At 47.1% G+C, this 23,979-nt stretch overlaps 1 protein-coding gene across 2 annotated transcripts in view; it reads left to right on the top strand.

The window, feature by feature from the left end:
• The window catches only part of URB1 (URB1 ribosome biogenesis homolog), a 66,891-nt gene that overhangs the window by 35,524 nt on the left and 7,388 nt on the right, over positions 1-23,979 (top strand). For both annotated transcript variants that reach the window (XM_081027591.1, XM_081027590.1), the window contains exons 21-34: positions 102-281; positions 1,761-2,616; positions 3,567-3,768; positions 4,421-4,601; positions 6,898-6,956; positions 8,572-8,765; positions 9,774-9,884; positions 10,190-10,253; positions 12,790-12,961; positions 13,349-13,451; positions 20,686-20,846; positions 21,397-21,508; positions 23,018-23,124; positions 23,664-23,807. In XM_081027591.1, the coding sequence (XP_080883717.1) occupies positions 102-281; positions 1,761-2,616; positions 3,567-3,768; positions 4,421-4,601; positions 6,898-6,956; positions 8,572-8,765; positions 9,774-9,884; positions 10,190-10,253; positions 12,790-12,961; positions 13,349-13,451; positions 20,686-20,846; positions 21,397-21,508; positions 23,018-23,124; positions 23,664-23,807 (2,646 nt within the window). The remainder of the gene's footprint in view (positions 1-101; positions 282-1,760; positions 2,617-3,566; positions 3,769-4,420; positions 4,602-6,897; positions 6,957-8,571; positions 8,766-9,773; positions 9,885-10,189; positions 10,254-12,789; positions 12,962-13,348; positions 13,452-20,685; positions 20,847-21,396; positions 21,509-23,017; positions 23,125-23,663; positions 23,808-23,979) is intronic.

The raw sequence follows: 23,979 nt of genomic DNA, 5'->3' as shown, positions 1-23,979 counted from the left end.
CCTCCGTCCTTGTTAGTGGTGACATTGCCCCTCTGGTCAGGGAGGGACCTGGCAGTGACGGTGGTGGTGACATAGCCCTTCCCTGGCTCTCGTCCTTACAGCTGGGCAGAAGCGCGGGGCCTCCCCTCCTGCAGCTTCTCCTGGATCTGCTCAGGTGCCTGGTCATCCACTGTGAGCAGCTGGACGTCCAGAACAGGCAGAAGTATGAGGCCGCGCAGGCCGAGGCCGACCTCTTCCTGGACATGGAGTCCGTGGCGTCACTGGAGTTGGCCAATGACAAGGTACGTCCACCTGCGTCTGTGTATCTCCAGCCTGCTAGCCTTTTCTTGTCAAGTCATAGAGAGGCTTTCCCTCCACTTCTGATTAAAAACAAGGACGTGTTCATTGTAGGGACCTGCAGGAGATTATTGAGGGGACGGTAAAGCCACCCTTACCCCCTCACCCAGACAGGAGCAGGGGTTCATTGCACCCTCATCTTCCCAGGCAGCTCCCTGTGGCCACACCCTCCTCCCTGCAGCACTTTCCCGCACACTGTGTGCGGAGAGCGTCTTGAGAAACTCGGCGTGACTGTTTTCCCTGAAATCGCTGCAGCTGCTGAGTGTAGGCCAGGCAGTGGGGCCTTTCACTGTGAACGTACAGAGTAAACGTCCTGCTCCGGGGAGGATGAGCCTCGCTCTGCTCTTGTTAGTCTGGGAAGTGGGCTGCTTAATGGGCCAGCGCGATCTTTCTCATACAATTTGGTCTGTTTTCCTGGTTTCAGGAAGGAAGCATGTTCCTTAGCTCACGGCTTCCTTCTTCGACCTCCAAGTGGACTTGCTTGGGGGTGTCTGTTGGCGCAGGACTTGCTTGGGGGTGTCTGCCGGTCGGCTCGGCCTGGAGCAAAGCAGCCCTAACATGGACCTGTGCTTTGTTTTTTCTAACTGGCCAAGCTCGGTTGGAAAGTGCGATAGGCTCCTCTTTTCTTCCCTTCAGAGTAAATGAGGAAGAAAATGTATTCCTGTCCCTGGGGACCGGTGTGACTTCGTTGACTAGGGATCGTGTTTAGCAAGGCCGCTTAGAACGACTTAATCAAATTATTCACTAATCCAGCACAGAGCGCTCAGCTGTTTTCTGCTCAGTGGTTTAAACTCAGTGGCAGGATGAGAGATGGTTCCTCGGGGTCACGGGAGGCCCAGCTCCCTGCTAGAAGTGGAGACAGGATTGCTGTCACTTCTGGATTATGGGCTTTCACGGCACTAATCCCGATGCACCTTCCCCACACACGGCGTCTCAGCTGCGATCGCTGTGTCCCTGTTGTCAGTTGATACGCACGTCTCTCAGCCAGATTCATGTAGAAGGGCAGGGCTGCTACAGAGAAGCCAGATGATGGGTCTTACTCACATTTTGGCATTTCTGCGAGGCCCGTCCCCTGCACTGAGTGACTGTGGAGAGCAGTTTTGCTGTCCAGTAAATTCAGGGTGAATTCATCGGATGCCTGCTGGCCTGGGTGGGGCACTGACCAAGTCACGGTCCAGCCCTGCTGGTCTTACGGGGAGGAGATGCGTTAGTGGGGTTACAGCTTTGACTGGGCTCGGGCTAGGGTGCTGCAGGCACCTCTCAGAGGGACATCGAAACGCAGGCGTGGGGATGGAAGGGCATAGGAAGCCGCTTTCTGTTCTCCATCCTGCTCATCACGGTGAAGACTCACCCATCGCAGCGGCTGCCTCTTTCCTGCTGGCACTGGGCCGCTGGTGAGGCTGTGCCTTGTCACTGTGTTTCAGACGCTGGAGGAGGTGCTCGTGGCCATCCTGAGACACCCCACTCTGGAGGGCTGGTACCTGGCCCTGGAGCAGCGGGCCCTTCCTCCACACGCCCTCAGCCCCATCCTCGTGAAGCGGCTGGCAGCCCACCTAAGCGCAGGGGTCCTGCAGCTGCTGACCGTGAGCGCCCCGATGCTCCGCAGCATGGGTCAGCTGGGCCTCCTGGCCAAGTACTCGGAGGCCATCACCCAGAGCGTGTTGAAAGAGCTTCGAAACAGGAGGGCGGGCCTGACCACGTCCCCACCAAAGACCCTCCCTCAGCTGGAGGCCCTGCAGGAGTTGCATGCGTACATGGAGGGCGCCCAGCTCCGAGAGATCACCCTGGCCCTGCTGAGCCTGCCGGAAGCCCACCTGGTGGCCCAGGGACCCACGAAATCCACCAGGAAGGAAAGATGCTTGAACGTCCTCGGCGAGACCCTGGTCCAGCTGTTGACCAGCAGCCCCCAGGATCAGTTGCAGCATGGGGAGCTCCTCTGGTCTGCTGAGTATGTGAAAGGCCTGGGCACTCTGCTCCCCACGCTGGCCGTGGACGAGCTGGATGCTGTGTTCCTCCAGTCTCTGCAGAGAGAGCCCGTGCTGGCCCCCGTGGTCGGGGCCCACCTGCTCGACTACTGCCTGTCCCGGCGGACGCAGGCCACTCTCGGCATTGCTGCCCTGCTCCTGCAGCAGGGCTGTACCTCCCTTCTGCGCTTCGAGCTATGGTGCGGGCAGGCCAGCACAGCGCGCTGCCTGCAGGAGCACCTGGACGACTTCCTCCCCCTCGTCCTCGTCTACCTGCAGTGCAGGACCCGGGGACACTTCACGCGTCCAGCAGGAGGTATGTGAAGGGTGGCTTTGGGCAGCTGGGAATTTTAAGTCGGACGGTTCAGTTCCCTTTCTCCTCCAGCTTCTGACCCAGCTCTGCAGATTGAGAAAGATGAGAAACTCTCACTCGACACCCCTCCCCCCAGGCTCCCCATCTGTGGCTTGCGGTGTTGCCCCTGTGCTCGCATCAACTCCGAGTTACCACGTGGAGCTGGGCAAGGGGGTGGGCGATAGCTGGGGGCCTTTGGGCCCAGGAGGGGCAGCACCGGGGCTGAGTCCAGTTATGGTGAGGGACTCACTGGGGTAATCATCCCTGGTCCCATCCCGCTTTGCCAACCGTCAGCAGTGTTGGTGAGTTAAGGCTGCGTTGAAGCAACTTGGGCCCAGCTGCTTTCTCCACCCCTCGGGTTTCAGGTCTGAGGCACTTTCGATCACCTCACATTTAACTTAATTCTTTTTAATTCTATGTATGGATCAGTTTGCACTCAGTGCTGCGCTCTGTGTTATGTCAACTGCATGTCAGTGATGGTAGATGTTTTTACAGAGTGAGAGAGCCGTGCAGGAGGCGGCCTTCCAGTCAGTGCTTGTCGATGCACCTCTCCCGTGTAGCCGTCCCGTTCCCCAGCCTCTGACGAGTCAATCCCGTCCAGGGCCTTGGTGCTCACAGTCTTACGAGCTTCAGGCTGAGGGTTTCACCCAGGGCCCACTGGGCTGAACAGTCCCTGTCAGAGGGTCGACCCTGTCAGCAGTGACCACTGGTGTTCTGCTAAATGTTTAACATTGGCCCTTGGGGGAGACCGATGGGTAGCATTTGTCACTTTCCGGGCCCAGTTTCAAGCTACCAATGTGACATAGCCCAGTCACGAGATTCCTGGGATACAAACATCGGCTCTTGGGAGCTGCTTCACCCTGGCTCCAGTACACACTTCGTGTGACTCCCTGTCCTTGTTGTCTCTGCCCCAGTGTCCTCTGCTGTCATTCCTGTCTTGAGGAAAGCCCTGTGGAGGCGGCTGCAGACCCGGCTTCTAAGTGCTGATGGGCCCCCCGAGTTGGGGCTGCATCAGGAGATCCTGGCCCTGCTAGTCCCGTTTGCGAGAGCCAAGGACCTTGGTGTCCTCATGGACCGTTTGCCCAGCTTGCTTCAGGCTCCAAACAGTCACAGCAGGTACGAACGCTTGGATTGTTTGATGACTTATCTCGGCTTCACTTCTCCTTGTAGTATTTATAAACCAGTGAAAAATTGCTGCATTGCTGTTGTGCCAATCCGTACAAAGGCAGTTTGTACAAGAAAGCTTACAGCCATCCTGGCTGGAGTGAGTATGTCTCCACAAGTGAATGGCTGGTTCTGATTACCTAAATAGTTCTCACTCCGCAGTGATTTTGTACACTCTCAGGCATAGCTAGCAATGTCTGACATTTGTTATTAGACTATGGCTTGGGGGACGGGGGTCGCTTCTGGCCTCTAACGTGTGGAAGACAGGTGCTGCTAAAGATGCGTAGGACAGCTCATCCACACAAGGAAAGACTTACTTGGTCTAAAATGTCGGTATAATTGAGGTTGAGATAGCCTCATTTAGACAAAGGCTGGACAAAATGTCCTTTTTCTGGTGCGCTAATAGTGTTTTCCCTAGTCATAAAAATTCTGGTGCATCTTTGATATTTGAGTAAGAAGCAGGGGAAGCATGTGATTCCTATGCTTGGCTAGCACAGGGAGCGGGACTCAGGGCATATGGCCCACTGTAATGTTGGATTGTATTTAAAGCTAGAGGTATTTAGGCCATCCCCTCCAACTCTTCGACTTTTGTGTTCTGTTGCAGTTGGATGGTGGCCGACTCTGTCTCGGCTGTCCTGGAAGGGTCGGCAGAAGAGCTGTGTGCCTGGAAAAAGACTCTGCTAGAGTCATGTGTAAAATGGCTGATCGGGTCCTTCAGTGGTAGTCAGCAAGACAGTTCCCAGGATCAAGAGAAACACATGCTGCTGAGATTAAATGAACTGTTGGTAAGTGTCTTTTATTTTTAGTTTTTTAGAGTCCTGGGTACATTATTATAGGAAAGAGAAAGATAGACAAACCAAGGTTTACAGATACATTCCAAGCCAGGTGGCATGAATGTGGCCTGGTGGGAAATGAGAGAGGCCGGGTCTAGGAGACAAAGTGTCAGGTGGGGCAACTCCTGAAATAAGAGGCCATCTTTCATCAGGAATGGGTATTGGATTTTGTCAAACACTTTGTTGCAACTGAGATGTTACCGTATTTTGCCATGTGTGATGTGCACTTTTTTGCCCAAATGTGTGAGGGAAAAATAAGGGTGCGCATTATACATGGGTAGTGCAAATTCCATTTCCCTGAAAGTTTGGGCCAAAAACGTGGGTGCGCGTTACACACGGGAGTGCAGTACACACGGCAAAATATGGTACATGGTTTTGTCTTTTTGCTTCATCTGTTAATGAGGTGGATTATATTAATTGATCTTTCAATATTAAACCAACCTTGCATTCCTGGGATAAACCTACTTGATTGTGAATTATGATTGTTTTTAGATATTGTTAGTTTTAGTGTACTAATATTGTATTAAGAATTTTTGCATCTGTGTGCATGAGGTATATTTATAATTTTATTTTCTTGCCGTCTTTGTCTGGTTTTAGGATCAGGTAACACTGCCCTCAGAATGAGTTGGGAAGAGTTTCACTGGGTATAAAATTTTAGGTTTTCTATTTTCTTTAAGTATTTTAAGTGTTGCTTTACTGTCTTCTGTTATCCCTTGTTTCCGATAAGAAATCTGTTATTCTTATCTTTGTTTCTTTGTACGTTACGTCTCTTATCTCTGGCTTTAGGATTTTTCTCTTTACATTGGGTAAAGCAATTTGATTATTATAGTGTAGTTTTCTTCAAGTTTCTTGTGCTTTAGGTTCAGTGAACTTGTTGACTACGTTTACAGTTTTCATAAAATTTGGAAATATGCAGGTATTTTTGGCCATTATTTCCTTCTATTGAAATGCCCTTTAAAAAAAATGTTATAATTTTGTACAGAAATAATTAACATTCTAAAAGCTGACATATGCGTTATTCCTCAGTTCACAGTGTAAAATTCCATTAGAAGTCATAGAATCTGACTTAACGTTTAAACTCTGAACCTAAGACTTAAAAAGTAATCCTCAGGGAAATAACCCTGGGGTGAAAGTTAACAAGTGTGTGATAACTACATTCAGAGGTTATAGATCAAGCAGTGTGCTTCCACGTAGTTGTGTTAAGAGACTTTATAACCTGTGTTTCAGCCTTAGTTTGTTGTTACAGGTTTGTGAATGTAAGGCTCGTAGGCACCCAAAAGTGGAAGAACTAGGGAAGAGGAGGAATGTCCCCAAGTCTAGAGAGCACTGAGCTGCAGCGGAGCTGTGCTGGGCCCACCTGCCCCTGTCACAGGGAATGTCCCTGCCCGGCACCATTGTCAGCCCCCTAGTAGGCTGGCTTGATGACCAAGTGACAGGCTGTGCTCTGTTAGGAATTTATGTACTCAAGACATGGCTCCCTCCTTACCCCACTTTTCTTTCTTTTTTTCCCCTGTTTTAATCGATTTTTTTAAAGAGCAGTTTTAGGTCCACAGCAAAATTGAGCAGAAAGTACAGAGTTCCCATACACCTTCAGCCCCCACTACTCACACAACCTCTCCCTCCCTCAACATCCCACACCACCCTTTTCTTTTAATTGAGGTGTATTTTCATATTGTGAAATATACGCTCTTAAGTGCATAGTTTAGTGATGACAAATATGTATGCCCTGGTGCCCACCTCCTATTCAAGAAGATTTTCATCTTCCTAGAAAGTTCCCTTGTGCTTTCTCCCAGTCAGTTCCCTTCCCTCCAGAGCAATGACTCTTGTGATTTAACATAGTATCATGGTTGGAGATTTTCTCCACATCAGTGCCTGTGAGTAGTGTAGTCCTCTTCCCGTGGGTAGATTGATGTACTGTCATGTATGCAAACTGTCGTGTGGCCAGGCCCATGTGTGTGGCACAGCAGTTAGTGCTGTCTGAAGTGGTAGACAAAGGGAAAAGTAATTGGACTGCTAGGAAATTTCCTTTCGCTCATTTGGTGATCATAGGTATGCTAATAATATATCAGAGCTACTAGTGGAAATAACAAAACAGTTTTTAAAATTCAAGTAAGAAACAGTTGCATGCTTTTGTGGATTATTTAGGTAACTATCTTTCACATTTACTTAGTGGCTCTAATTTTAATTCCACATTCTGTTTTCTAAATTGAGATGTCCTATGTATATTTCTCACTCATTTTATTCATAGAATTCCGTTAATGAAGTTGACCCTGGCGATTGGCAGAAATTTGTGAAGACTGGACTCAAGTAAGTTGATTTTATTTTCATTATTCAGTAAGGGAGCAAATCTCATTGGTGATGCAGAGCGAGTTGTACGTGGTGGGGCAGGTGGTGTTTTGTTTTAGAAATACAAGATGTGTAATGGTAGGAGAAGTTAAATAATTTTCCCATTGACATGCAGTGTGTTTCTGGCAATGATGAGAAGCAGCCTTTAACACATGAAATATTTTTTAAAAATCAGAAATATGCAGAGACTACTACAACACTCAGATTTAGTAAATCCTGACAGTTTTCTATATTTGTCCTAATTTATTATTTTCCCTTCCTTGGTCTGAAAGTGTCCTTCTTCTGAGGTTGAGCTTTGTCATGGCTGTGTATGCTTTGGTACTTTGGTTGTATGTCTCTAAACAAAAATAACATTGTTTAGTGTGTTTAACATTTTATACAAATGTATCATTCTTTACGTGTCTTTCTTTTGCACACAAACTTGAATTACCCATGTGGATACATGTAGATCTAAGTCATCATTTTTACTGCTGTGGGAAACTCTAGCTCACGACTGAACCACTGTTAATGTATTTAACCAGCCCCTTACTGATAGACATCTCCCTTTCTTCTTTTCTTCCTACTCCTTCTCTTACTCCCTCATTCCTGCGGTGAATGTTACATGTCCCTTAAGTGCCCGTGGGCCAGATTTTCTCCGGGAGGGGTCACTTGCTGGCTCGTGGTGTGGGCATAGCTTCAATTTACCACACCTTTAGTTTGCTTCCCAAGGTTTTTGAGCTAACCCAAAACAGCATTTTTCCCTCATATCCTGTATTCTAAATTGATATGGTCAGACTCTTGTTTTTGGCAGTCAAATAGTCATGAAATGATGTTTCATTGCACCTATAATTTTCATTTGCCTGATTATCTTTCAACTTGAAACAGAAAATACTTTCTCCAAGAGGAGAGAAAGAAGTGAAAGTGGGTAACAGATTAATTGTAACTGGATTACCATCATGAAATGGTGACGTTCTTTCAGTCTTTGGTTAATTTGTATTTCTGGGATGCCCACAATTTGCTAAGTGACTCTTAACATTATTCACGTACGACTGAAAAAAAATTCATTTTTCTAGAGTCTGATGCTTTCATTCCTTTAGTGAGTTCTGAAGGGATTTCAGATGGGGAAGTCTTCTGAACCATTTGATGGGAGTGTTGGGTAGCTGGACGTAAGGCGGGAGGGAGGCTGACCTGGCAGGGTGGGCTGGGGGCAGTGAGTGTCATGTCAGTTCAGGCTCAGCTGTTCTGCTGCCTCCTGGCATGTCAACCAAACAGGAAGTGTGTGTTCAGTGTTTGCGCCGTCAAGAAAATAAATACACCGCACTGCCTCCCTTGTTTTCAGAAGCGCTCCTTGTGCTGGGTGACAGCTAGGCATGTGGTAAAGCAAGGGTAATGCTATGGCAACAGTAGAACTGAAGTGGGTATACGGCCTAGCACTGTGAAATCCTCAGTGGTAGGGTGGTATGTTGAAAGATTGTCTTTATGAAATGCCAAGAACACGTTTTTGGGGTTTTTTGGTTTGTTTTTGCTTTCTATTGTTTACTGTGAAATAAAATTCCGTTTTGTGAAGCTCTTTCCCCTACTGATGTTTGTCTCTTAGATTCCGGTATCAGGACCCTGCGTTCCTAAAGGCCCTCTGTGCGGCCCTGCAGCTCCTGTATCTTCCAGAAAGCTCCGTGCGCACTGAGCTTATCCCACTCCCGGTATTCCACATGATGCTCACCCAGCACTCTCTGTTTCTGCCAACTCTGCTCAAGTCTAAGGACGAGGAAAACCCAGACAGTCAAGTGAAAGGTGAGCTGCACCCCGCCCCCCATTTCAGACACAGATGTAATTCCTGATTGCCTCGAGCTCGCTGTGTGCTGAAGCTTCGCACCCAGGAAGCATTACCAAACAGTATTAGAATGTTTTGTTTCTGTCACAGCCAAGCTCCAGAAATGTTTCCTCGGATTTAGGATCAAACAGCAAATGCAGACCCCTTTTCAAAGCCCGTTTTGGCTCATGGACGTTGTGTTTATGGTCTCATGGCCATATCATGGGCAAGCGTTAAAATCTGAGAGTTAGGGGGAGTCAGGAGGGGTGTCTGACAGGAGAGAAATTGTTCAGTTGCGTGTAATGTCTTAATGGGAAGATTGATACTTTTATCAAGGGTTCAAACACCCCTGTTGACAGTTCCCTGCCAGGGAATCTTGCAAGCCCAGGTTTTGGCATGATCCCTGGTTCATTGAGCATTTACTTGAGCACCTGTGATCCCAACTTTGGTGTAGGCTGTGGAGACATTGGAGGAGATGGTCTGAAAGGTCCTGCCCTCTTGAAGCCACACTCTGTCTAGAGACAAAATTAACATCCCCAACCCGTTAGAAATCACCACAAGGTCGGTCCATAATAAAGTGCGAAATTGAAGAGAACCATTACCCAAATTACAGGTATGGACAGTAAAAAAAGTAAAAAGGCTCCAGCCTTCTATTTAGGCAGAATAGCAACATTAGAGATTTTGATAATATAGGCATAGGGAAATGATTAGGCTTTAAAATCCTTGGTGACTTAAAATTTGCAATGGGGAGTGGAAAGATAGTGCTTTGTTCACGACCTAGGAAGAGAGACGACTATGAAGACATGTTTATTTATTTAAAAAAAGGAAAAAGTGGTGAAGAGACTTGGTGCAGTCCCTAAGGCCAGTATTGCTCAGAGAAGGCAATTTCAAGCATTTCAATGTCCCTGACATGCTTCCTCCTCTGCTGGGATCCAAAATGTGTGCATTCACCCCGCAGTGCCGTGCATTTCAGTGTTATTTTCTTCCAGAGGCGCTGGTGGACCTGTTGGCAGCGGTGGTGAGACTGTGCCCCTCTGTCTGTGAGAGCACCCACTTGGCAGTGCTTCTTGGGGCCTATGGTGCCACTCTCAGCGTCCTGGGTGAGGAAGTGTGTGGGGACCGAGTGGTGTGACCAGGAAGTGTGTGGGGACCGAGTGGTGTGACCAGGAAGTGTGTGGGGACCGAGTGGTGTGACCAGGAAGTGTGTGGGGACCGAGTGGTGTGACCAGGAAGTGTGTGGGGACCGAGTGGTGTGACCAAGAAGTGTGTGGGGACCGAGTGATGTGACCCGGAAGTGTGTGAGGACTGAGCAGTGTGACCCAGGAATGTACGAGGGCTGGATAGTGTGATGAGGTGGGAGGAATGCATATCCAGCTTTCTAAATTGACCTTCAACTGACCTCTAGACCAGAAGATTTTACTCCTCCTTCGGGCATATGAAGAGAACAGCCTCAGCCTCATCGACTTCAGGTGAGTGTTGGGCCTAGAGGTATGAGCTACAGGCTTTGAAGGCGACAGCCCTGAGACTGGGGCTCGCTTCACACAGGAAGCTTCCAAGATGTTCTCTCGTTCCTTTTGATTCTCAGGACAGGGGTGGGATGGGTGGAGCTGCCTTAGCTCCCACACGGCTCCAGTGTAAGCAGCTTAGTCTCCCCACGATGTTGTCCGGGCAGGGGCTGCCTCGGCCGGGCCACCCTGCTGGTTGATGCATGCGTGTCTGTCACCGGCCTGCCCCGTACTCACTCCTGAGTGGGCTGTCTAGTTTAGTTGATTTTTCTGAAACCCTTTTACTTCAGGTGGGAATGACTTGTGATGTGGGGATTTGGGTGGCAGGGGAGAGTGAGGAGTGCCGACTAGATATTAATTCTACTCTCCCCTTATATGTGTGTGCTGTGAGTGTGTGTCTGTATTTGTCTCTTTCCTTTCTGTCTGTCTCTCTCTGTGTCTCTCTTGTCTGCCCCTCTTTTTCTGACTGTCTCTCCTGGTTCCCAGGGGCTGCCTGCCCCTGTCCTTGGCACCACAGTTTTGGGCCCTGAGGGCCTGAGATGGGCACTTCCCATGGGCACTCCTTATCATTTGGGGCAAGCACCCTAACATCTGTCCAATGCATACATGCAGATGAATTTCATTGTTAAGGCAGGAAGTGAGCTAACTGGCCCAAGAAAAATAGTTCAGCAGAATTCTGCAGGGAAGTGAAAAAAATATTAACATTGTAGAATACTTTTTTTTTTTAAAAGATAAAAGCTGTATTAGCCTAGAAGCTACCCTCTTCCCCTCAAAAAAAGAAAAACAAGCGAAAACATTTTCTCTCTCTTTAGGGTGCCTGGGTCATGAATAAACATTCTCCATCATTTCCCTCAGGGCCTCACCCTCTTACTGCTTTGGAGGTGGTGCTACACCAACTGTACCCTTTTTGGAACAGCAGAGTCCCTGTGTGCATAAGGGAGAGGAGAGCGAATGGGAAGCATTTCCTCAGACTCAAAGTATACGTCATGTCCACATTCTTACGTGAAGGAGCAGGTCTGAGTTAGGGGAGCCACATGGGGAACTCTGGACATTCAGGGGATGAGTCTCAGACTAGTGGGTGGTGCCCATCTGAGGGGTGTGACCAGTGCGTCAGCTGCCTGGCTGTTAGAGCTCGAGGCCACCAGGGATCACCGTCCTAACGAAGACTCTTTGTAACTTAGAGTGACTATTGTTGACTTGCGTAGAATCTATCTGTATCTACGTAGAGGAATTCCATTTAGAAGTATTTTATCCAATAGATGTTTGTTGAGCACCTGCTGTTTACAAAGCGCCGGGCCCAGCACTGTTGGGAAGAAGACACAGCCTCCCTGTCTGTTGAGGGGATCAGACTGTCATGAATGTAACTCGTCTTAAATTGGCTTCTGATTCATGCCATGTGGTGTAACCAGCAGTTACGGCCTCACGTGACAGTATGCTTTCCCTTGGGGAGTCACCGAATGCTTTGGGACGGTGGGGAGGCGTTTGATGGAGGTGAGGTTAGCAGAGGAGGAGTTGCCGGGGGCACCAGGTGGAGGGGACCATGTGGTGACAGCTGGGAGGTGGGAACATCGGGACGTTTCCGGGAATAGTGAGTAGGTTGGTTTATCTGCATCACAGGATATGTGTAGGGAAGAGGTGTGGGAGGGTCAGACAGCTTGGTTGGTAAGGACTTTCAGTACCAGACAGAAGTATTTCCGTTTCCATCCAGGAGACAGCAGAGAGCTGACAGGCATCTTGGGGCAGAAAAGCGGCCCTCACGACAGCTGGGCTTTCAGGAAGCATCTTCCAGCAATGGGGAGGTGGATAGCGGGTATCTGGGCTAGGGGTGGGAGGAAAAGGGAGGCCTGTGTCATTTTCTAGGAGGAAGGTGAGGTGACCTCTGCGAAGCTTCCGTGAGGTTGGTGGCATGAAAGGTGGAGGTGTGTACATGGTGGGCTCTCGAGGTGGATGCGGGCAGACCTGGTCTGGGAAGGAAAGGTTTATATCAGTAAAGCATCCCCACGCAGCCAGGAGTCTGTCACTGTGGTCTGGCATGGACTCTGGAGCCAGACTCCCCGAGAGGGAATTCCAGCTCTGCCATGGAGAGGCTGGACGAGTGACCAGCTGAGCAACTTCCTTAAGCCTTTCTGTGCCTCTTTCCCCCCATTTGCAAAATGGGAGCAATAGTAATAATATCTACCTTAATGTTATGCAGATTAAATGAATTAATATTTGTAAAGGGCTCAGAACAGTGTCTGGCACATCACGAGCTCCATGCAGGTGTCGGCCTCTGTCATCCTGCCTCACACGGTCTCCACCCTCCTCATTGTCAGCATCACCGTCCCTCCCACCTCCGTCCTAAGTTATGAGAGGGATTGAATGACAGAACTCTGGAACACGCCCAGAACCGTACCTGGCATGTGCCAGCTGCTGGACAGAGCGATGTCGTCACTGTCATTATCGTCACCAGCTCTGTCCCTCGGGGGCCTGTAACAGTCTGCTCTGCCCTCTGCGGCTCTAGGGTGCTGCTGTGGGGCCCCGCGGCCGTGGAGCATCACAAGACGTGCAGGAGCCTGGGCAAGTCTCTGTGGCAGCAGCCGAGTGTCGGGGACGTCCTCCGCCTGCTGGATCGGGACCGGGTGATGAAGACCATCCTTCACTTCCCCCAGAGCCGAAGGCTGCTGCCCCCCGAGGTACGGGAGGCCCAGGGCAGAGCCCTTCCTGCCAGGGCTCCATTTGCACCCTCAGCGTTAGCGCACTGTAAAATACAAGCGTGCTTCTGCATGTGGTTTGGTAACTTCTTATTAAGTAAGGTTCCAGCCACGTGCAAAGGTGCAGAGTCTGGACCCCCATGGACCCACCACCCAGCTTCAGTTATCATCACTTGTTTCATTTGTAACTTGTTTCCCGACGATTATATCCTTTCATATACAAGCACTGTTTTTCACAGCACCATTTTCTTATGTTCTTGAATATTCAAAATGGTTTGAACTGTAGATGCAGTGGGTGAGCATTCATGTGGTATTACATTTGGGAGCTTGACCTGCACACACACGTCTGTCCGTTTCGGGCTGTTTCAGGACTCAGAGGAACCAATATTTAAAGACAGGAGCATAGCGGATATGGATGGCCTTTATGACCCCTGCTTTCTCCTTCATCTCTTCAGTGAACTGACCAGGCCAGGTAACGGCAGCCGGGGGCTGGGGGGCGGGGCCGCTCCTGCTGTGCGTGGCTGGGCAACCACAGGCCTTTGCAGTCAGGTTTCTCACAGTGATTGTACCTCCTGAAGGAGTATTGTCACTCCTTCTTGAGTGATCTGCAGCTACCTTGTCACCTTTTTATTCCAGTGATTGTCAGCAAAGTAGCAGTTCATATTTTGAATATACAGTGAATTTATTTTTAATTATAATTTTAAAATCCGTCAGTGTCCCTTTGTCCTTGATGTTTTCCTAATTCTTAATGATGAGAGCCTTTTCTGAATTTTCTCTAGACGGTGGTCAAATACCAACAGATTTTTATCCTTAAGCATGAGTGAAAGCCTGCTGAGGTTGGCTTTTTCCTGGTTTAAGCAAAAATGGATTTTGTATCCAGTAGCCTGAAGGTGGGAGTCTGTGGGTGAATGGGTCGGGGAGAGACAGAAGGAAGTAAAGTGGGTACACATGCCCCTTGGGGAGGACCGAGCTCCAGTTCTGGGTGGGTCTGGTCTGTTGGTTTGGGCACTTTGTTGGCGATGTGTCACGTGTGGTGTTATCGCACTGTGGTTTTAATTTGCGTTTCCTAATGGCTAGTGATGTTGAGCATCTTGTGGCTTGTTTGCCATCTGATGTCCCCCTAGCATGAAATGTCATTTCACGCTTTTGCCCATTTTCTAATGGGACTTTTTTTTTTCAGTGTTGAGTTTTGAGGATTCTTTCTGTATTCTAGATATCAGGCTCCCCGTTTGCTGGCCTTAGCTGGGGCAGGGCCACAGGTTTCCTGGGGTGCTTGGCTGGAGTAGAGTAGTTATTGTCTAAGAGTTTTCTGTCTTGCTGGGCTGCCCTCTTCTAGTCCTTTGTCTTGAGACTGGGGAGTGGGCTTTTGTTCTGGCTTTGTCTGTGCCCGTTGGTGTTTTGGGCCTGCTGGTTTCCTCAGCTCTAACTGTAGGCCCCCGGAAGCAGAAAGCAAAGACAGGATTTCACCTGAGGTCCCTGTCTGGTCTGCTTTCTTTCCATCTTTTAGAGTCATGTCCTGGTTGTCCAGGATTTTCAGTTGTACGTGATCGTAAAAATATGTCTACGCTGTCTTCCGAGAATTAGAAATCTAATTCATTTTTAACATTAGGCACTATATTCACAGTTCAGAAACCAGGTACAACCAGGGTCTGTGCAGTGAAAATCTTCTCATCTGTTTTTACGGGCCAGTGATGACTCCAGTGGGGCCTGCAAGGAAGGGCTCCCGGGTCTGGGGGTGAAGGGGCGGGAGGAGGCATGTGTTCTGGTCTGCCCGTCGGCTCGGCCAGTGTGATGCCTGGATTACTGGATGCAATGGCCGCAGAGATTTAGGTGCATTGAGAGACCATGACTCACTCTTTGTCCTGTCCTCTCCCTTTTTCAACTTGAAATTGTCTTTGTATGCTCAGACTCTCCCCCTTAGGAACATATTTGCTGAGCAGCCACCACTGCCAATAGTAGTGCCAACCAAAAAATGAGAGGGCTGCGTTTTCAGAGAGCTCGCCCATCCATAGCCCCTGTGCCCCTCCAGCTGCCCCCTCCGTGAACACTGACTGTTTTGTGGCTGAGCTAGGTTTTATTTGCAAGGGAGCTGGGGCATTTCATGCAAATGTCAGATTATGATAATGGCAAGCAGATATCTTAATTGCCCTGGTCCTATTAGCAGCAGACTAACAGGCACGTCTGGTGTGTGGCCAGGAAGCTCGCTGATTCCCCTATGCCTTGGCCCTGCCTCTAAGTCTGTTTCTCATCAAACATGAAAATAGATTTTCCACAGTCTAAAAATATGAGGTGACTTCAGTGAATTATAACAAATCATTTCATCTGTTGCTCTGTCTCTCAATAGAGCTTTTAGGAAACAGAAGGCAAAAGCTTGGGAAACATTTAATAGAAAAATAGTAAAATCAGGACACAGTGTTTTTCTCAAAATCTTGAATATTGCCTTTTTTAGGCAGGGGAGACAAGGCCTGGGAGGCCTTTTGTGAAGAGAGGTGACTTGTGAATGGTCTTTTAAGGTTGGAAAATCTCCAAATACAGCCTACTTTAAGTATTATTGGTCGAATACAGGTAGAAAAAATTTGCAGAGCATGTCTACTCGAAAAAGGATTTACAGTAGCATAAAATACCAGTTACACTAAAATCATTCACATTGAAGTAGAACATTTTAAAAAGCAAGAGATGGATAGGGAGAAATAGAAATATAAAAAATTAAAAACAAAACAAAACAAGAAAATTAGGTTCATTAAATTTTGCTCTGGGCTACTAGAACAAAAAATGGAAGCGTAATGTTTTAAACAAATTTTGTTGTCTGATAAAAGGAAGCATACCAGTTTGTCGAGAGAGGAAAATACCTAGCAGTAAAATGGTTAAGTTGAACAGGACATTAATCGGTGAACAGCATAAAGGCCAGTGGAGGCTAGGTTTGTATGGTTGGATTAAGTCATGAATCTTTTTTTCATATTATTTTAAAAATTACTGTTCCTTTAGTTTTTGCCCTGGTGAGGAAGTGAACACTGTATTAAATAAATTTTTATTGAAGTGGGACATACAGAAGCTTACACAAATCATGTATGTGTGGCTTGAGTTTTGGTGGAACCACCAGCCGGATCAAGGAACAGAACATAATCTTTAGCTCCTCAGGCCTCATCCTAGGCAGTACCCATTCCTCCCCAGTACAAACCAGTGTCCTATAGTTGAACTTTATGTAAATGGTATTACGCACTGTATATTCTTTGGTATCAGCTCCATTTATCCCCCCTTATATTTGTGAGATTCATCCATGCTGTGTGTGACAAGTTTTCAACCGTATGTTTTCACTTCCTGCAGTGGCACCTGGGTCCAAGTTGCTAAACGTTTTATAATCCTGAATTGGGTGTATGATTCGTTTTTATGTGTGGCTGCCAGTCTTCAGAGAAACTGCAATCTCACAGCTCCATTCCAACTCTTTGCTGAAAATGGGAACCTGTTTCTTAACCTCACTGCTTCCCTTCTTTGAGTCCTTGGCTGAGAAAAAGGACCAGCCAAGGCTATTAGCAGCGGCAGTGACAAATGCTTTTTCCACAGCAAATTTTTGTCCTTAGCAGACCTGGGCTGAAATCTTTAGCTCATAATTCACATGGAACCCAGAACAGAGAGGCCAGTGTACAGTGCACTGAGCCTTGTCCCCAGACCACAGGCTCCACAGGGTGATGAGCCTTACCCACGGCCGCCTCTGAGGAAACTGTAAGAGGAGGCGTGAGGAGCAGTCCTTAATGTCCAACAGCACAGTTGCACTGCCACAAAAGCCCATAAGATGTGGGGTGCTTTTCATTTTCATCCTGGATAATTGTCCTGGTTAAGCCATTTGATCTGAAGATCTGTTATCAGAAGGCCAAATTGCTGTTTATGAGGTCCCAGAAACAAAGAGAATGGCATTTATAACTGTTTTTTACCAGCTTATGTTCAACACCCAAGGGCAGCTCTTAAGTGTTACAAAGCCAAGACTTCATAGAATAACAGGCATGACCACAAAATATGTAATTGACTTTTCCTCATGGACACGTGGAAAATCCATTTGTCGTAGAGAATGTCAGTGATTACTAAAAATGTCCCAGCCAGCTGAATACTATTTTTAGTGGGTGTAATATTAAATGTTTGCACTGTTCTTTCTTCCAAATGTATTCTTTTATGTGTATTATGTTATGTAGGCATATAGGTGTATCTTAGACACACCTCATCTTTTCCTAAATAATATAATTTTATCCCACAGTTTGATGCATTTTAAAGCTTTTGGATTTTTTTTTTCCCTTCCCATCAAAAATAGTCACTTGTTAGAAATGAGAAAATTTAGTCTATAAGCTGTTGGAGCCCAAGAGTCTTCTGATTATTCTTTTTTTCATCCTTTACTTTTAACCTTCATCTTGATATTAAAAGTGGTTTCCTGTAGATAGATACACTTGGGTGTTTTTTTTTTAAATCTAATCTAACCATCTCTGCCTATTTTAATTGGAATGTTTATGCCTTTTACATTTAATGTGATTATTGATCCAATTCTCTTTTATTTTCTTTGTTTTTAGCTACCACGCAAGTGTGCCTGAATGTCTGTGTGTGTGTTGTGTGTGTGTGTGTGTGTGTGTGTGAGTGTGTCTGTGTTGCTTTAGGATTTATACTATTCATCTTCGAGTGAAATGATGCCACTTCATGGATAGATGTATCTTACAACAGTATTGATCCATTTCTCCTTTCCTGGCTCTCATGCTATTTTTATCATATACTTTACTTCTGTGTGCTGTAAAGCCCACAATGTGTTGTTGTTTTGGTTTAAATTGTTAATTACCTTTTAAAGAGATTTAAATATTTTATCTTTATCATCTAGATACCATTTTTGGTTCTCTTCATTCCTTTGTGTAGATCCAGATTTCTATTTTCTATCATTTTCCTTCTACCTAAAATACTTCCTTTAAAAATTATTGTAATTCAAGTCTGCTGGTGATCAATTCTTTTAGCTTTTTTATGGAAAAAAGTGCTAACTTTTGAAAGATTTTCATGGAGTATAAAATTCTAGGTTGGCAGTTTTTTTTCTTACTGTACCTTAAAGATGTTGCTGCCGCCCTGATTCTAGATTGCATTATTTCTAACAAGAAATCTACCATCATTCTTATCTTCGTTTCTTTGTACATTATGTGGCTGCTTTTAACATGGTTTTTTTTATTACTGGCTTCAAGACATTTTGATTATGATATACCTTGGTGTAATTTTCTTTATATTACTTTGTGCTTGGGTACTCATTGAGTTTCTTGGCTCTGTAGGTTTATAAGTTTTGTCAACTTTGGAAAAGTTTTGGCCATATTTCTTCAAACGTTTTCAGGAACTCCAATTACACATATGTTAGCTTACTTGAAATTGTACAACAGCTCACTATGCTCTGTTCATATTTTTAAATTCTTTTTTATTGCTGTGTTTCTGTTTGGGTAGTTTTTGTTGCTGTCTCCATGTTCACCAGTTCTTTTTTTTTTCTTCTGCAGTGTGTAATCTGCTGATAATCCCATCCAGTGCATTTTTCATCTCCAACATTTTAATTTTTATCTGTAGAGGGTCAGTTTGGGTGTTTACATCTCCCATATCACTACTTAACATGTTCAGTCATTCTGGTAGCTTCTTGAACATGTAGAATAAAGTTATATTAACTGTTTTAATGTCTTTGTGTATTCTTTCTGTTACCTGTGTCATATCTGGGTCATTTTTGAATGGTGGATGTTTTTTCTTCAGAATGGGCTATATTCTTGCTTGTTGAATGTCTTCTAATTTTTTATTGGAAGCCAGGCATTGTGATTATTGCCTTGTTTGGTGCTGGATAGCTTTGTATTCCTGTGAATATTCTTGAGCTTTGTTCTAGGACACATTCGAATTACTTGGAAATGGTTTGATCCTTCCAGTTTTGCTTTTAGTCTCTGTCAGGGAGGAACTTTGCTGTACAACTGAGGTGAAATCTTCCTGAGAAACCTACCCTATCGTGGTGAACTGTGAGGATTTCACCCTGGCTGGTGTGTACGGGAACTATTTCCAGGCAGGCGTGTGCCTGGATTTGTCTTCTCCAGTTCGTTCAGGTGGTTGTTTCCCAGCCTCAGGTAGCTTCCTCTCACACACTTGCCCACTGACACTCGGCTGAGAACTCTGGCACTTTCTTCTGTGGGACTCTGCCTTGTGAACTCTGGCCGTCTTGGCCTGCTAGGCCTCCCACTCTGTCTCCTCAGCTCAGAGTTCTTCAATCTCCACATAGGTTTGCCCTTTTTGTGCCATGGCCTGGAAACTCTTTAGGTTGTGAGCTGAGACAGAAGCTTCACCTTGTTTCCCATCTCTCAGGGCTGACTGTCCCTTGTTGTCTTATGTCAAATGTCCTGAAAGTCCTTGTTTTATTTCTTCAGTCTGCTTTTCTGGTTGCTTCAGGTGGACAGGTACATCTGGTTCCTGTCACTCTCTTGAGTGGAAGTGGAAATCCTGGTTATTCTTTGATAGGGTTTAAAAGTTGAGAAACACAGAGTAAGGGAACTGTATATAAGCAGTACCCCCTCCATCGGTCTGCCCTTGGGGGGATGCTGGTGGACGCTCCAATGAGCTCTGTTCCTTCTGAGAGAGAAGGAAACTTTATGGTTTAATCAATGGTATATCACTTCATGGCAGCATATTCCAAGATTACCCATTTGGGGTAGTCATTTCAGTTAGTTTGTGTTTGCTTCCTAGTTTACCTAGGTCACCAGTCACTCAATCTAAAGAACATCTTCATGTGTGATTATCATGACCAAACCCTGCTTAATCATTTAAACATGGTGACCTATCTGTATTCTGAAGCTTTTCTTGACAGTATTTATCTTGTAAAAAGGCCTGGATTCTTATTAAAGAGGATTTGAAGTGTCCTGAATTTTACTAGTGATCATTAGTGATAATCAAACCCTTTACGATGTGGTCGGGTGGGTCCCCTCAAATATCTGACCTTCTCTCTTGCTCACATCCTCTCTGGAGTGATTGCGAGTTTCTCCCAGGTAACAAAGTAGTAACAAAGCAGGCTCTTTGGACTGTAGTTCTGCTCAAGCTTCGTGGCCTGCCTTTTGTGAGATTTTTGTTGTAATTTTGAAGAAAGCACTAGGGTTACACAGTGGGACTAGGGTTGCACAATGGGTGTAAGTTAATCCTTTATAAAATTGATGGGCTGGGTCAAACTGGTTTGCACCAGCTAATTTCCAGCGTTGCCACCTTACGGGATTTTCCTTAGCGGTGCTCGTGGTAGGAACTCAGAGGCAGCGGGCTGACCGAGATGGAAACAGGAGCTGGTTTTCTCTGCTGACACCTGATTGTGTTGCCCTGGCTTCTGGGATGTGGGGAGATGCCAGGATCTCGTGTTTCAGGTCTGAATAGCGACTCCTTTCTCCTCCGGCTCATTGGGTATTTATGAGAAGTAATGAAAAAATCCTAGTTGGGATTTACAAGCATCTCAGAGGCTGGTGGCATGGTAATTGTTGCCACAGAAGGGAAGATAGTCTTTTATCCAACTTCAGCAGAAATTAAGGGTAGTTGGAGACTTGGCATCTCTCATATCTAGCACACGTAATTAATATTGGCGAAATGCAATCGGAAATTTAATTCACCATGTCTCACAAGTATCATGGGTGTGTGTGTGTGTGTGTGTGTGTGTGTGTGTGTGTGTGTTTAATGCTGTATTTTATTTCATGTAGAATTTGTGGTGGATTGTCGAAAGTTCTTGGATTCAAATGCTCTGGGCCTGACCGTCACGGCCCTCAGTAGCTATGACCCCCAGATGCGAGCCGCAGCCTACTACGTCCTGGCGGCCTACTACTCGCATGTGGAGGGGGCACGGTTCCGAGAGCAGTCCCAGGTGAGTGGCGCTGAGGTTGGGCCTGGAGGCTTCCGAGGCTGGCTCCCCACCTGGTCTGGTGGAAGGCTTTCTGAGTTGCCAGGAGACCTCTGGTAAAGAATGAAGATCTGTTCCCTCTACGGGGTGATGCCGGAGGTTGCCTCTGGTCCTTGGCCCCAGGGCAGGTGGGAGAGACCCTTACAGTCCCTCTGCTTGTGTTGTGGGTGGGCAAAGTAGTTTAATTTCTAGGGTCTAAATCTAGTGGTTAAGGCAGCTGTTATCCAGGACATGCAGCTTCAGAAGCCTGTGCCCCGGGGTGGAAAGACAAGAGCAGATGGGATTGTCAGTCCGTGGAGCCAGGGCTGTCTGCCCTTGGGCACATGCCTGGTCATCAAGGAAAAGCAAAAGTGCTCCTGAGAGCAAAGATGTCACTACGTATTATGAACGGCATCTTGGGGCCCTGGGATGAGAGGAGCAGGCCACCCTGCAAAGCTGTAGTTGCGGCTGCACGAGGCAAGGCTGGTGACAGTTCCGAAAATGCTCTTTTTCTTCTCCTTTCCCTGGTTTTAAGGTACTTTACCTGTTGGATGTAGTCCGCAACGGAATCCGAACCAAGAACATGAGACTCACCTATACCCTGACTCTCTTCATTGCCAAAGCAGCCCTGCAGATTTTGAAACCAGGTACCACTAACAGGATTAGATGGAGGTGGCATTGAAATGTTGAGGCTGAGCAAGTCCCCTTGCAGACGTTCATCCTACAGGTATAATCTGTCATTCGTGTGAGAGAGAACGGATCAGGGTCATCCACTGCTTGTCACGGTGAAAGACTGGGAGCCACCTGAAGTCCACCTGTCATGGACAGTAAATAAATGATGGTTGTGAAGAAGTGCTTTATAGGTCTATGGGATGAAAGCCGGAAAAATTAAGTGATCGAGCCGTGTGTATGATGGAGAAAAGGCTATGTTTTCATGGTTGTTTGCGGGTGTAAAAGCTGTGGTAAAAGCAAACCGTAGCACCCACCTCGTGGGCCCGCTGTGAGGGGACACGGGGCCTGCATGTGACAGCACTTAGAGGGTGCGTGACGCAGAACCCCTGTCAGTGTTAGCAGGTGCTGACCCAGGCTCGAGGTCGAGCCAGCACGCTCCTGGGTCCTCAGCCAGAGCGCATGTGGCCTTGTGAGTCCCTACAAGGTGCCAGCTCAGGCACTAGAACAGGGCTCCTCCTTATAAAAACGGGTTCCGCTACTGAGGTGGTACAAGAGAAGTTAGTCTGTCATGACATTTTTTAATTAATGAAAAACCATAGAATGTTGGTACCATTGGGGATTATGGGGTTCTGTGAGTATAACATGGTCACTTTCAGATGAGGAAACAGCCCCCGAACTTTAGGCCCCCAGGGTGAAATAGCTTGTCCGAGATCCCACAATTAGTCTCTAGTCACGTGGCTATTAGAATTCAGATCTGATTTTCATCTGCTCCTACATCACTTTTATTGCATGTTTTTTTATTCGCCTTCGAAATTTGGGTAGGAAGCCAGGTAATGAGCCATTTGCAGACAAAAGAAAAAGGCTGTTCTGAGAAATTATCTCGCAGAGGCTACAGTGGCGTTGACCTCAGCGCCCCGTCTAACCTGTGCCTGGGCGAGCTCTGCCCCACATCAGACCTCGTGTCATGAGCTCAGGCGGTAGGTGGCCAGACAGACTGTGGGCCATGACCTGAGGGTAGGAAGTGGCAGGGAGGAGGTGCCTGCCTGTCGGCCCCACCGTGTCCCAGGCCAGTGACCCAGGGCGCCTGAGCCCCCTTTGCTGGGTGGTTCCCTTCAGTGTTAGCCCTGTGCTGTCTGGGTGACCTGGTGTCAGCCTGCCTGCCAGGCTGATGACTAGGGGATGGTTGGCATCTCTGAGGACTCCATGTCCTGCCGTGGTTTCTGAGCCCCAGAGAAAGTCTGTGTGCAGTGTAGACCTAAGGTGTCTTATGAAGTCCAGCTCTCGAGAACTATTGAGGTTTAAAAGGTTAAAAATAATCGCAAAAACTGCAGTTACTTTTGCAGTTTTTACCTAATAACCTGGTAAGGATGCGAAAGCTCCCAGGGGCAGGGATTTCTGTCATCCCCCAAATCCCCGTTCCCCGACTCCAGTAGGCCATGGGGAGTCCTGTTAGTGCCCGTCGTGACTGTCTGCCTTGTTCCTAGAGGAGCACATGTACCTGAAGATCCACAAGTTCCTGCTATCCCACGAGTACTTGAATATGAACAAGGTTCCAGGCTTCTACCAGTTCTTCTACAGCTCGGACTTGGAGGTAATGCTGTGAAACCCCACACGGTCCCGAAAGCCTCTTGGATTGGCTTGCTCAGCCCTGCACTGCTCGCTGACTGCTGCTGCCCTGCTGACGTTTCCCCCATCAGTGCTTTTGCTGCTCAGCTGGCATGACTGCACAGTGTTAGAGCTGGAAGGTCAGGGAAAGGAAACGTTCAGTGCGGGCTTGAACTTAAACTTTTTGGTCACTTCTCAAACCTTAAATACTGTGTCAGAGGTCTGAGTTTTGTGGCATTCTCGTTACATTTTCTTGGTGAATCACTGGGTAAATATGAAGTGTGCTTTTATAGAACACCTGCCTGAACTCACACAATTCAGTGTCTCAACTTCACTTGGTCCTTACTCCTGATTTGAAACCAAATCAGAGATAAAATCGAGGATTTTTAATGACACCATCAGCAGTGGAGGTCAGGGTTGCCATGCCACGGTCTTCGCCATCGTGCAAACAGTGCTGTCTGGAGAGTTGTTGGATGAAAGGGCTTTAACTTACATAACAGTGTGTCCTGTCTGCCTGGGTTGTAGCGGAACGCCGAACGGGAGTGGATCTTTGGAATTCTGCGGCAGGGGATTCGAGACAAGCACTGCTACGAGCTCTATGCCAGGCGAGGGGTCTTCCACATAATCCTGTCCTTCTTCAACAGCCCGTTGTGTGACCAAGTGGCACAGGTAGGCAGCTCCCACAAGTGTATTTGGGAGCAGAATGTCTAGGCTCTTTCTGAAGGTTTTACTTGGAAGTCAAGTTCACGTGAATTTTAACCCGCCTGGACATGACCGACCTACTACTAAGTTGACATTAACCTGACTTTCGATGAGGGAAAATGAGACCCCATCGGTGCCT

This window comes from Rhinolophus hipposideros (assembly GCF_964194185.1).
Source record: "Rhinolophus hipposideros genome assembly, chromosome: 2".
Taxonomy (NCBI): domain Eukaryota; kingdom Metazoa; phylum Chordata; class Mammalia; order Chiroptera; family Rhinolophidae; genus Rhinolophus; species Rhinolophus hipposideros.
Note: the sequence above shows the minus strand (reverse complement) of the source record. Positions and strands in the feature narration are given on the sequence as shown.